General features: G+C 39.9%; 1 protein-coding gene across 2 annotated transcripts in view; it reads right to left on the bottom strand.

Moving 5' to 3' along the window:
* Positions 1-14,391, bottom strand: part of RSF1 (remodeling and spacing factor 1) — a 59,160-nt gene that overhangs the window by 16,334 nt on the left and 28,435 nt on the right. For both annotated transcript variants that reach the window (XM_040704597.2, XM_040704600.2), the window contains 5 exons: positions 9,567-11,290; positions 7,334-7,531; positions 6,311-6,415; positions 4,599-4,678; positions 715-769 (listed from right to left, as the gene is read on the bottom strand). In XM_040704597.2, the coding sequence (XP_040560531.1) occupies positions 715-769; positions 4,599-4,678; positions 6,311-6,415; positions 7,334-7,531; positions 9,567-11,290 (2,162 nt within the window). The remainder of the gene's footprint in view (positions 1-714; positions 770-4,598; positions 4,679-6,310; positions 6,416-7,333; positions 7,532-9,566; positions 11,291-14,391) is intronic.

Below are 14,391 nucleotides of genomic sequence, written 5' to 3'. Positions count from 1 at the left end.
AGAAAGCTGGCTTTATTACTGTCAGAGTGGAAAGTCTATACCTAAACAGAAGTTTTGTTTTAAACTCTCATGGAAGAAGAGATGACATAACTTTGGATGAAGGCATTTGGCTATGACATGAAGAAATTCACTTGAAAATGTATTCAAGAAGTGAGAAAAGGACAATCTCCACATGAATAAAAAGATTTATTCTTTCCTTTTCTGTAAAGTGAAACCATATAGGAACATCTGTTACTAAAACACAAAATGTTGATAGTTTTTCATCAAATGTAACTTCAATATGCGTTTTTGGGAGGAAAATGTTATGCTTCTAATAGGTACTACCTCCCACCCCCGTCAAAAAGCCATAAAACACTCATCTCCCTCCATCGCTTCTAAAGGAAGGCTGTGACACTGGCTCAGACATAGATACCAGAGTTATGAAACTGAATCCTACCCTTAAAGCCCACAGAATGGCAATGGATTCTACTGACATCCCAATTTTAATGGGGGAAGTTGATTCTGAGATTCTTCACTGATGGAGGGCCCCAAAGCCCCTCTGCTAAACTCACAAGTTCAGACTAAAAGGAAGGCCCTGGAGTTGTTTCTGTCCTACATATACACTGATCTTTCTTTCCAAGATACTCCTAGCTCTTCTAACACACCGTTCAGAACCTTCTTCCTTGAGAAGTGTAGAAAATAAAAGAATAATACAACACAGACACAGTAACTTACCTGTGGTGGAATGATGTTCTCAATGCTGATACCCACATACACCAGTCGCTCTTTTCTTTAGGAGAGAAAAAAGAATATAAGCTGACAGAAAGACTGTGGATATCCAAAATAACACTGCAAGTAGCACCATAACCATCCCAGGAGGATGCACCAACTGAAAAGTTATTGCTGTTGAAATTACATATTAAATCCCATGTGATTACATTTTCCTGTATGTATAACGTAAGTGATTTCCAAAGAGATCTCACAAACAATGGAGTTTGAAGATGCACGGTGGCTGAAAGATGCATGGACAAGAGAACAGCCTGTAAGATAATGAAGACATTTTATGACTAACCCAGTAGGAATTACTGGAGTGCAGGAAAAGCTAAAGAAGCAGGGACATCTGGTTCAGAGAACCAGGAGAGAGAACAGTGCTCAAATACAGGAAAATCTACTGTAAGGAAAAGTAGGCTGCCCTTATGATCCACAGCAGGTAACAGGATTCAATCAAAGTAAAACTGAGTTTAGGCAGTAGCAGCAAGCTTAGCTTAGCAAGCATCCACTGCCATCTGAATCGCCATGTCTGGCTCCTGGACTCTGCTTGATGCTCCAGTGGGATATCTGTCCACCCCAGGATACCTCAGACTTCCTAGCACCTCTCAAACAGCACTAGGTTCTGATCTCTGAGCTAAGAAGAATCTATAACCTTCTCCATTAACATGAGAGATAATTTAAATGAATGAGAATAACAAAGAAAGCTGGTGAGCCTGCAAGGACTCTGAAAGTGAGCGATACCTCTACAGATTTTAACAGTATTTTGAATAAAAGTGATTTAGAACACAGCTGCTGCAGGACACCTCTGTGCAGGGACATGTGTATGGATGAGACATTTGCCAGAAAACCTCCAGCTCTCAAGATCTGGTGAAGCATCACCACAGTTGAAACAAAATCATGCAAGAACCAATGCTAAACTCTTCTGATTTTTTCAGATAAAGATTCTGCATTAATCAACCAGAATCAGACTTGTGCAGTTACACTGCGTAGCTGCACTGAGCACATACCCAATTACAATGGACTTGCAACAGGATGCATCATGCATACAAGTCATCCACACCTCTACCCAAACGTCCCCCATCCCTGGAGGTGGCCAAGTTAGATGGGGCCCTGGGAAACCTCATCTAGTGACTGGGCAACCTGATCAACACAGCCTGCGGTAGGGTTTTGGAGCCACATGATCTTGGAGGGCCCTTCTAACCCAAGCCATTCTAGGATTCTATGATCCAATACCTCTACTTCAAACGTGCATCATTTTGTGCAAATAGTTACAGGCATCTATGAGTAAAAATTTGGTTTCCAATACTTTGATTAATTTGGAAGGAATCTAAGTCAATTTTAAAGTAGTTTTCTGATTAGCCTTCTGCACTATACATTCTTATGCAACAACTTTCTGGAGAACTATCTACTAAAAGAATCTAGTATCGTATTTCTTTATTAAATAAGACGAACACATATAGTTCCTAAAGTAATACTGACAGAGAGTACAAATGGATTTCAGGTTATTTTAAAGCCAAAAAGACCATAAGCTTTGACAACTCTGTATCATATCTAAATAGAAAACGTTGGTTTTCTATTGAAGTAATTGATTGTGCCTCCTAATATCAGCTCTCCAAACTGATAGACCAAAAGAAATGGTCTTCGTCCACCATGAGGTTGGTTGGATGAGGAGGAAATTTTACCCTTTGCAAAGTCACTATGCTCTAAAAATGCAACTAAGTAGCATCTTAAGGCAAGGAATACAACTCCTAAAATCAGAAAGGAACTAAAAATAAGAACATTTTAATATACAGTGAATGTCTTTGACCGTCTCTTCCATTTCTCATTTCTTTTAATGCAAAACATGAAGAGATGGGAGGGATGAGAAAAATTCAGCTGTTTTTAAACATGATCCATGAAGGTTCTGAGATCTGCTTAACCTCCCCTGGCTTAGGTACACACCCCAAATTCAGGAATGGGAGAAAAATAAGGGTACGACTTTGATGTACATATTTGTCAGAGTCGTTATGAAACTGAAAAGCTTTCACTGAACATCTGTGGCACTTTGGAGATGTGTAAGAACACAGCTGAACAGCTGAATTGATTTCAATCAGATTCCTGAAAGGTTGGGAATAACTGCACGGGCACAACAGTGTCACCAGTTCAAAAACCAACACCGAATCTGATAACAATACCAAGAAGATGCTAAGCGTGAGTGCCCACGATGGGACAATTGTTCCCCTTCCCAGCAAAACAGACAAGAGGTACTGTGATCTTACAGAAACATTAAAGTGTTCCTGTGCCCCAAACAATCAACTGTAATTTACACAGCAATAAAACAGAACACTGTAATTTCCTCTAGCATCACAATTCTTGCTCCCTTCAGCCTTCTCACCTGACAGTTTACTAAAATACACCACCATTAGGTTGAAAAACTTTGATACTCAATTACTGTATCACAAAATCTTTATATCCCAAACTCACTTCTCTCCTCTTAAAGGAAACCTTTTGTGGTGTACAACAGAAAACATTAGGTTAATTTGGAATGAGGATCTGATTGCAAAATGGTTGTGAAACATCTGTTTCAGACACTGAAGACTGCTACTGTATTGATTGTGTGCTCTCCTGTAACAGTTATAAAGCCATATTCCCATGCAATACCACTGATTTCAAAGAAGTTCAACAGACTGGAAAAAACCTGCATTCCAAGTAATTGTTGTCAGTATTTACCAAAGTAGGACCAAAATATTGTTCACTAGCAATGAGAATTCCCACCATAAAACAGAGCAGCAGACACAGTTCTTCTGTCCCACACTCCTGCACAGATGGAGGCTGTGTGTAAGCTGAGCTCACTCACAAAAACAGCTAATTGCTTTGTTCCCACAGCTACAAATTCACTAATTGGCAAACCAAGGGTAATTTTACTGCAGTGTGATCTAGATCCGCTCTGAGCAGAAGCTGAGAACAGTTGGTACCTGATCTGCCACTGTCACTGTTGCTGCTACAACAGCAATCACAAACAGAAGGTCTGACAGAGGCTGAATGCAAACATGGATTCTGCTCCACTCTCCCAAGCACCAAACCATTGTATCCCATGTGATGTCAGTATTATGCTACAAATACAAACCTGCCCAATTACTGTATTTCAAGGGGTCTCATCTTCAGGTGAATTTGGCTTTTAAGATGCAGTTCATGCAAAATTGTGTTTAATAATGTATATAGATGTCATTAAATGTTATAGAGTGCTCAATATACATTCTAACAAGCTGTATATTATGCAAACTCTGTTTCACATCCCTCTTCCCCAGATCTGAAAACTGCAGATAGGATGTTCTAAGCACTAAGGATGCTACCCACAAGCACAGCAGACTCATTTGCAGTGAGCCTCTGGAAATGGCTGGAGTGAATGCAAAATGTCAGCCAAAGCTGTGACTCAGATGCACTGTGGCAATTGCATCATCGTGTAGAACAGGTGAAGTTTAACAGAATCTAAAGCAACAAGACTCAGAAACCACATTAATCTGGATTACCTTTATACCAAAGGCAGGGGTTAACCTTGCTGTCAGCAGGATATTTACACGTGGATGACAGTATTTATAACATGCAGCTGAACCAGTGCTGAAAACCATTTAAGTACAGCTGTGGGAAAGCCAACCTGACACCTTGACCCAAGTTCAATGCAAATTTATTTATTTATCTTTTCTAATTATTGGACTTCTTCGCCCTTCCTGCAAGCCCTCTCAGCACTGCGCCACCGATAACCACTAATCATTGTGAAGACAAAACTGGGCTCGCCATGTCCCAGTCTCCAGTTTCCTTTAATGCATGTACAGTCACAGTTTGCTGTAAACACAGCCATACAGCAGTACCTGCGTTCTGCACGCTCCTTCTTTTTTAAGACGACATCCAGATCTTGTAATTGTTCTTCTAATTTCTCACAGAGTAGTTTCTAAGGGAATGAAACACAGGATTAGTTTCTTTCAGAACTGTTTCCCTCTCCTGTTCAGACACTTCATGCACTATTTCTATATGTGTCAACATACATAACACACATACACAAAGCTGTGTTAACAGTGCTGTCTGGTATTTACCTTAACCTTTGGAGAGATGTGAGTCTATGGACACCATAGATATAAGATAGAGGCACATTCTAGCACCATTTTTAACCAAATATTCCATATCTTAGAATGCCATTTAATAATTCAGGAGCCATGTGTAAGAATTATTTTTTATAGACAAGCTGTGCCTTGCTTCATGTCCATGCCCTCATCACACTACTTCCAAGGATGATCATCACCCTTTTACAGATCTCTTATTTTTCATGTTGAAAATTTTTAAGCATCAACCAAGCAAGGAGATGCCTTAACTGCAAGCAGCAGTATGAAATTGTTTAAGGAAGAAAACATTCTTGTGATTCAAGATCATGGCTACTACACCCAAACTACTTCTCAGAAGACAACTGAAAATGCACAATACAGCCATGGCCAAGGTGGCAAGCATTTTGCAGAGCAACAGCCATTTTGACAAAGGATTCTTCTAAAAGAAAGAAAGATCAGAGATCTTCAGGCAGACTATTCTGAAAACATGCATAGAATCATAGAATCATGGAATCACAAAGGTTGGAAGAGACCCACAGGATCATCCAGTCCAACCATTCGCCCTTCACCAATGGTTCTCGCTAAACCATGTCCCTCAACACAACATCCAAACGCTCTTTGAACACCACCAGGGTCGGTGACTCCACCACCTCTCTGGGCAGCCCATTCCAGTGCCTGATCACCCTTTCAGAGAAGTAGTATTTCCTAATGTCCAGCCTGAATCTTCCCTGGTGCAGCTTGAAGCCATTCCCTCTAGTCCTAAGCCATTCCCTCTAGTCCTAAAGGATGGTTCCCCATTCATTTAACAGGAACAGCATTGCACTCTCTCTGGCTTTTCATTCCAAGCATCACCACCTCTATTTAGATATGCTTAAAATTAAACCAGACATATGCACAACATTTTTTTAACCTTTTTTTAAGAAGCAGCTCGTAACCTTTAAAAAGTGCTCATACTTGTCTGTTACTGAGCAGGGAAAACACTGGGTTTTCTAGGAGATGCTAATGGCAGCTTTCTCTACCAGCCTCTGAGCAAATGTTTCTGAAGGAGGAACAGTACTTCAGAAACAGCTGCTTGCTTTGGTCCCCAATTAATCCTTGCTGGACTTGATCCTTAGGGCTCCCTTCCAGATCAGGAAATTCTATGATTCTATGCCTCCCTCTCCTGGATGACAACGTGATGCTTCTTTGTGAAAAATTATGATATTATACTCTTAATACTATGTCATTCTTGAAGTTATTTAACAAATTCAAGAACAAAACAGCAATATGCAGTATTCATCACTAGCAGAAGAAGGAAGGGGAAAGGAAAACCACCTCATAAAACAGTTTTACTAATGGCTAAAGGGGAAGATCAGCATCCCTACAATGCATCACAGTCTGCTTTGTAACAGAAAAAAAAGATGAAAGAAAGAAAGAAACAGTTAAAACTCCCAACAAATCTCCACAACCGCAATGCTGAAAGGGAAGTGGAACAGGAACCATACGTGCTGGCAAGGTGGGCAGAACCATTCTCCATCAGGGATTATCATCAAAGGAGGGCGAAGGCAAGCTGTATGGTATCCGCTGTCACAGGAGTCACATAACAAAATCTGTTGAAACAAAACAAATCAGGAATGTCTTTTGGCATTCACAACGTGTAACAAGCTCTAGAACTATTTTCCCCGCCAACACAGAAGCACTTCATAAATACTTTGGACTGTGCCAAAACCAAAAAAAAATCTTGTATCACTTATCACTGGATGTTTCCAAGGCCAGGGGAGGTTTTTATGAGCAAGTATGTATCACAGTTTTCCACTTTAGCACCAGATTTCATCTTGTTTTGTATTCTCAGGCAACTCAGCACTACTGGATTACACAGACTGCGTACATGTACTGTGGAATCCCGTAATGCTTTCCAGACCCTGGACTAAATAGAAAACTACATCTGAACAAGATGTGGTGGGAACTGTTTTCCCTGTGCACTCACATCCACACAAGGGAAACCTGGCCACGCAGGCCAGGAGGGAACCACAGCAATCTTAGGCAGTTTCCTTGGCTGGGGTGCTCTTAGGCCCATGGTGGTAGAGACAAAGACTCACAGACTCTCTGGGGTATACAGAACCAGGCAACTATTGGGATTCTTCCTTAGCTGGGTAAAGCTACTTCCATTAAAACAGCAATAATGTTCACATAAACTATGTGAGCATCTAGTGGAATACTCATCTCTATAGCATCCTAATATTCTAACTTTGTCTCAACCATGCTGGGATATCTTCCACACACCTGAGAATATGCTCATTTTGTGGACTCACAGCAAGGCTGTATATTCAATTTCCCACCTAATCATGGTAATCTACGACAATATGTACTACTGATGAACCAGGACCATAAACATCAGAAGCACTGAAAGCTTGTTGGGCTTCTACTTCTACACACAGCCACCCCAAAGAATGGTGTACCTTCAGACACTCCGCTGATCTAATAGAACTGCCCATATCTCTCAAAAGAAGCTTTCCCCCAAAGCCTACCAGCTCAGGGTGATTGGGAAGGCCACACTTCTTGCATGGTTCATCATCGTCAGCAGGTGCAGCTTCTTCTTCCTCCTCTTCTTCCTCTTCCTCCTCTTCATAAGAGTTTTTTTCACTCTCTGAGTCTTCACTTTCTTCATTGCTTGAGTATTTCCACCTGCCACGTGTTCGTGTACCCGTCCACCGAACTTTGCTTCTCTGAGTGATGCCATTTCAAAGAGAAAACACAAAGGAAACTTACAGTTTCTTCCCAGATCCTAAAAGATATTTCTCTCTACAGTAAAGTGATTCATCTCAATCAGAGCAGTTGCAATAACTTCACAAGAGAACATTTCAATGACCAGATACCTTCAATGAACCCTGAGGTTCAATAGGATACTAAAGGGAGAAAACTACGTATCTACCTGCAGGGAGAAATTTTCAAATGAGATTTCAAACCAAAAAGACAGATCAGTGGCTGAGACCCTTCCACTCTGAAAAAGTAACCTTGTTTGTGAACGTGGTAAATTCCACATTTCGAGTTTTTTATGATAGTTCTCCTCAATCCAAACTGAATATCTGTATATACATAGTCGGCTTTTTTTCTTTTTTAACATACACTTCATCTCTTCCATTTTTCTTTAGGAAATATGTTTTCACTCTAACAAGTACATTAATTTCAATGTTTTTGAAGCTCTCTTCTATGATAGGCACAGTATTCTGAAAGAAAATCAGTGCACCATGTAAGGGCACAGTCTGCTTTCACATTTATACTTTTCCATTCCTTTTCTTAAGTAAAAAAACAATTAATTAGATGCTAACTGAAAAGGGCATTCACCCTTTTATACCATATCCACCTTAATAAAATAACCACATGTCTTAGCAGTGACTTATTTGGACATTTATTTATTTTAAGGAATGGAAAAATGACTTCTCTTATCTACTACATGAAGTGTTAAGTTTTATCAGAGATTTGTTTAAGATATATTTTGGACGAAAAACAGAACTCAATTACAATTCAGAGTCCCATTTTGTATTAGTTAAAACTACTTCCTACAACCAGGATATTTTAACTTCACAATAATACACCAAAAATCCAAGTTCTCACAAATATTTTTTACCCTCCAGACACTGAAAAAGGAAAATACACTTTCTAGGTTTTTCAGCTCAAAACACTTCATTTATGACTAGGTTACTCACTGTTCTGAACCAGCTATATAAACCAGAATTACAAAATATTCTGCAGGACACACTCATACCACAGCAATACATCCTATTGGCAAAATTTCATTTCAGGTTCTTATCATTAACTTCTGTCTCTTTAGTGATGTCATTATTCACTAAACCTTAGTAGAAAACTTTACTTTAAATCTGTGACAGAATTAATTTAATTTGAGGCTTCGTCATACGTCATCATTATTTCCAATCTATTTTAAAATAGATCCTTTTCAAAAAGAAAACAAAGATAAAATATTCAGTAAAACTGTTCATTTTATGAAGATTATTCAGAACTCGCTGAATATGTGAGTGTGTTGGTATAACTACAGGAACAATAAGGAAATGCACAGCAGTGAAAAGTGAACAGGATTTCAAGTGGATAGAAAAGAGTACTTAAAAATACAGACTGCTTTTTCCTCCTTGCTTTTCTTTGGCATTGCACATCCAGAAACATAAGGAAGTTAAATGAATGAAGTTGTTTATAATTACATTAATTTACAAGCACTATACAGATACGCATTTAACTTTCTGAATTATTTTTACCTTGCATACTTGTAAGACCTACACCCCATAATCACAAGTTCATCATGAAAAAGACCCCTCTGCCCAGAGCAAATTGTGTATCCCATACCTAAGAAGTCGTAATATTTGTTTCTTTGCTTACGCTCATTCTCAAACTGGCCAGCCAGACACCAGCAAGTATCCACCTAGAAAATCCACAGGAGGCAGAAGTCTCCATTCAGCCACACGGTCAGACTGACTGAGGTCTGATCATGTCATGTTTTGGAGAACTCACTCATGTTGATTTGGTCTCCTCTGTTTTGCTTACATGAAAGATGTCAGAAGCTGCTAAGGCAACAGATATTAGCAGTCTCTTAGGGCGTGGTTTTAACTTGTCTGAGTCCACTAACCAGACAGCAAATCTAGCTCCATGCAAAGGCTGACCAAAGGGAAGTAATCCTTAATATTCTGATGTAAATACATATACTCCTATTAGGAAAGACTGTGGCAGCCCCGAGCAGTAAATCTATATTACCTTGTTAACCTTAGAATTTGACTCCTTCTCCTGTTTTTTTGCGTCTTCTTTTTTTTCCTGCTTATGTGCAGGTTTCTCCTCTTCCTCTTCAGTTCGTTTTTTGTCAGATTTCTGATCCCGAGTCTCCACCACTTTCGGAGTAGGCTTAGATATTCTTGGGGATCTCCTTAACGTGCGGCCAGCAGTGACGTCTTCTGGTGGTGGTTCTGCCTTTCTCTTCCTACTGGAGATCCTGATAGTTAATTTAATCCCTTCTTTCTGTCTTTCAGAAGTTATCTCTTTATTATCTGTTGTACAGCTTTCTTCTTCAGAAACTAGTTTATACTTAAATTTGCTTTTAGGTGTTGGGGAATCCTTTTTACTCTCCGAGGAGTTCTCTAGATTGGACGCATGGGCATCCTCTAATCCCTCTGGCTCTGGCTTGGCAGCTTCAGGCTCTTCTTCTGGCTTTTCAGGGCTCGATTTTTCTTCTACTTGGCTCTCCTCAGGGAGAGCAGGTTTAGCATCAGAGCCTTCTGCTTCCAAAACAGACTTCTCTAAAGTAACAGGAGAAGAAGATGGGGGGGGTGTCGCAACAGCTTTGGGAGAATCAGGTTTCTCCTCAGGCTCACTTCTGCTTTTCAAGGTCTCCTCCTCAGACGGTGCAGGCTTGGGCAGTTCTGCAGGAGCAGATGAGTTTGTAGGCTTCTCCAGCTTCTCTAAACATTCTTTGGGTGGCGGCAGTCTGTCCTTTTTGATTATCGTGGCTAGTTTCTCTTCGGGTTTTTTGGCACAGTCTTCAGAGTTTGAAGATTCTTCCACTACCATTTCAGTAGCCAGACCGTCAAGGTTCTCTTTTTCCACAGGACTAGATTCCTCCTTTAAAGGCACTTTCTGATTTGAAACCTCAGAGACCACAGCCCCCAGCTCTTTCACCACAGTTACTGCATTTTTCTCAACCTCACATGCTTTTATAATTTTACTAACAGAATTTAGGGAGTCCGATACCTTTTCCCCACTTTTACCATTTTTCTCTTTTAATGAGCTGCTGTCTTCCTTTGTACCGACAGAGTGCTCCGACCTATTATTTTGTATGACACTTGGGGTTATTTTTTCACTGCTAACCTCTCCATTTACCAGCACTTTCCCATCAGGGCATAAAGCAGTAATTGTAGGGACTCTCTTAAAAGTTTCCTCTTCTGGTTTCCCCTCTTCCTTCAAGACATCCTTTGTTGGAGTCACACATTTACACAGGGACCCCTTAATAGGACTGTCATAGTCATCTGTCAGCTTGATCTCTCGCTTTTTAAGAGGTATTTTTGCCTGCTGGTCATTTTTAAGTTTCTCACTTTCTTCTACAGATTTCTCCACAATTTCCTGCGGAGTTTTGACATTAACACAAAATTCCAACCTCTCGGGCTCATGAACTGCTATTTTGTCAGTAGAACATTTTACTTCTTTTAAGTCTTTTGGTTCTATTTTGTTTTCCTTCACCTCTACTTTAACAGGCTTGACGTTTTCTTTAAAAGAGTCACTTTCTTCTTTGACAGCTTGTTTCTCTTCATTGTATTCCGAAGGCTTCTCTAATTTTACTATTACTGGCAATTTTATAATTTCTTTTTCTTCAGCCTTCTCTACTTTCATCATGTTTTCATCCTCTTTGACCACAGGAAGAGGAAGACTTTCCAATTCCTTTGACTGTTCCTCCACCTCATCTTTTTCTTCTTTGATTTTTAATTGGTTTTCTGTTGACAGAGAAAAACAACGATGAAACAACCAGGGGACCTACAGGATTACAAATAGCATCCATCAGAATGAAGGCGTATCTAAAAAAATCAACAACCCAAAGCCCCCTGCAAATAAATATTCTCTCCTGGAATTACTAGGAGTCTGGTTTGTCTCAAGCCATCATTAAACAAGGAGGTTGCCAATTTTTAGCTACAGAGTCACCATTTGGCTTAATTACATACCAACATAAACTTAAATTTCAGAAGCTTTTAGCAGAATTCTATACTTATCCTCCTTTATACATCTCAACTTCCTCTTCAGTTGTAATGCAATACCTTCAGAGAACAGATACAGAAAACCTAAGCACAGCGTAAAAGGAGCATCAACTTTCAAGAAATCTCACTTGAGTGTCTGATTTTTTTTCACAAACCAGACCGTGCTGTAAGATCCCATGTTCTTCAAGTCAAATCCCACACACAGAATCATAGGATGGCTTAAGTTGGAAGGGACCATAAAGATCACACAGTTCCAATCCCCTGCCACGGGCAGGGTTGCCATCCACTAGGTCAAGCTGCCCAGGAGACTCAGAGCTCTTCTGGTACTCACAGAATCATCAATCTGGTACTCACATGAATCAGTTCCCTGTTTGTACACATTTTTATTTCAAGAAACATCTAACTGCTGTATTTCAGCATTTCATGGGGGGGGAAAAAAACAACCAATAGGGGAAAAAAAACAACCAATAGAAAATTCACCTGGATTCTCTAGTCCTGGGCAGCGACTACATCCTCTATTTACAATCAAAATGCGTGTAACAGATCATATTCTACATGCACTTCATTTGCCATTTTTAAGACAAACATACACCAGAAAATCCTGCAGAGCTTAAAAAATCAGATCATTCCTGCTTTGCTTAGGCAATTTTAGATCACTGGGGCTCAAAGGACAGTTACAGCATCCAGAAGAAACCATAAATTTATTCTGTTGCTCTGTATTTCAGACAATTATTTATCATTACTGAAGCTACTTAACATCTCAGGTGTTTTATTTTGCCATGCTTTTTGAGTCAGGTAGGGACAGAGCTAATTAGAAAAAGCAAAGATAATATAGTACAGATAGTGTAACAGCATATTCTACCATCTGGAAGATGTTAGAGAACAGATGTCGTAACTCCCAACAAAGCCATGTTTTCTTTCTTCTACCTCACCCCTCTCCCTCCACAGTGGTGTTATTCTTTTGCAAGCTGAGAGCTTCCCAAAGTGATTACCAACATGCAGGGCAAGCATGTGAATTAATTACATTTAGAGAAAAAAAAAAACATTTTACAAAAGAAAAGAGTGGTGAGGAAGTAGTCATATGTTTCAGAATGTTCCTAAATACAAAGAATGTACCCAGATAAACCTCAGCAAGTAGTAAAGGGTGCAAGACGCATCGCCAGATGCAATAGATGCACCAGAAGCAGTAAGGTTTGAAGGCTGAAGGATGCCTTGTTTCTCCCTTCATAGAGGTAATCACCACTCTGAGCTCTTGTAACATTAAAGCCACCTCTCTAAAGACATTTGTCAGTAATTGACAGTGACACATTCAACGTGCACATATCCTTCCACCCTCTCTTCCCTTCTTTCTGGATTGACTTGGTTGAACCATTTCTCCCCACCACCAACTGCTTTTTCCCAAACTAACATCACCAGAATCCCCAAAACTTCTCCCTGCACTAATAGAGCAATGGTTGTTCTAAGGTCTACTTTTTAACTCTCCCAGCTGCTCAAAAAGCACTTCATGTGCCACAATGACTCAGCAGATGCACAAATTGTCTTAATGCTACCCCAGTCAAGCAGGCTAGGTTAAAAAAAAAAAGAAAAAAAAAAAAAAGCAAGCACTGGATCCATTTATTTTTGAATGAATGACTTAAATGCTATTTGGAAAGCTGTCAAAACAGCTTTCAGTCCTTCTGATAGATTTTCGTAGTACTTCTGAAGGGCTTTAATACATTCCTTGAATTTGAGGATAGTTTGATGACTAATAGGAAGAATTACTAAACTGAAATGATTGAAGTGCTGCTCTGTGAGTACGTTGACTGCAATTAATTAACAGCACATATAAATAATGTCATTAATCATTAGGTCTGTGGGACTAGTGCCTAGGAGTGATCCTGTATGGCAGCAGAGCCAGTGACTTTGGTGACACTGGAGTGTGCAATTGTCTGTAGTGGACACTCCAGTTAAGATGTTATAAAATGAATTATTTTCACTTCAGTAAAATCATATTCAAAGCAGAGGTCTTGATTACATTATTTAAGCTGATCTGACTAATTCTTAATGAGACAAAGACAAGATCAGTACTCTAAAATGAACTCTGCAGTACCAGTAACCACATAGATTGTGTTATCATCTACATGCAAAGGTATATGTTGCAAATGTCTTAGATGGAGACAATTCTCCCAATGTTTGTCAGTATTTACTGTGATTTACGCACTTGTCTTTTAACACTTCCAAATCCAACTTCTATTTTATCTATTTATTTCTTCCATTCTACAATGTTTGTTGCAAAGAATAGGAATGAGAAGCAAGTGTTTCTCTTTGATACTCAGAACCAGGACAGGTCTTGCTAATTTTGTATATCCAGTTAAACAACAGAACCACAGAATGTCACGGGTTGGAAGGGACCTCAAGAGATCACTGAGTCCAACCCCCTGCTAAAGCAAGTTCCCTGCAATAGGTGGCACAGGTAGGTGTCCGGATGGGTCTTGAATATCTCCATAGAAGGAGACTCCACTACCTCTCTGGACAATTTGTTCCAGGGCTCTATCACCCTTACTGTAAAGAAGTTCTTCCAAATGTTAGTATCAAACTTCCTATGTTCAAGTTTTAGGCCCTTACTCCTTGTCTTATTGCTACACACCACCAGGAAGAGCCTGACCTCATCTACTTACCTCCCACCTCCCTTCAGATATTTATAAACACTTATCAGATCTCAGTTGTCTTCTGAATAGACCCAGGTGACTCAGCCTTTCCTCATACAGGAGGTGCTCCAGGCCCTGTATCATCTTTGTGGACCTCCTCTGGACTCCTTCCAGGAGATCCCTGACTTTTGAACTGGGGAGCCCAGAACTGGACAC

Source organism: Gallus gallus, chromosome 1 (genome assembly GCF_016699485.2).
Source record: "Gallus gallus isolate bGalGal1 chromosome 1, bGalGal1.mat.broiler.GRCg7b, whole genome shotgun sequence".
In the NCBI taxonomy this organism is placed as follows: domain Eukaryota; kingdom Metazoa; phylum Chordata; class Aves; order Galliformes; family Phasianidae; genus Gallus; species Gallus gallus.
Note: the sequence above shows the minus strand (reverse complement) of the source record. Positions and strands in the feature narration are given on the sequence as shown.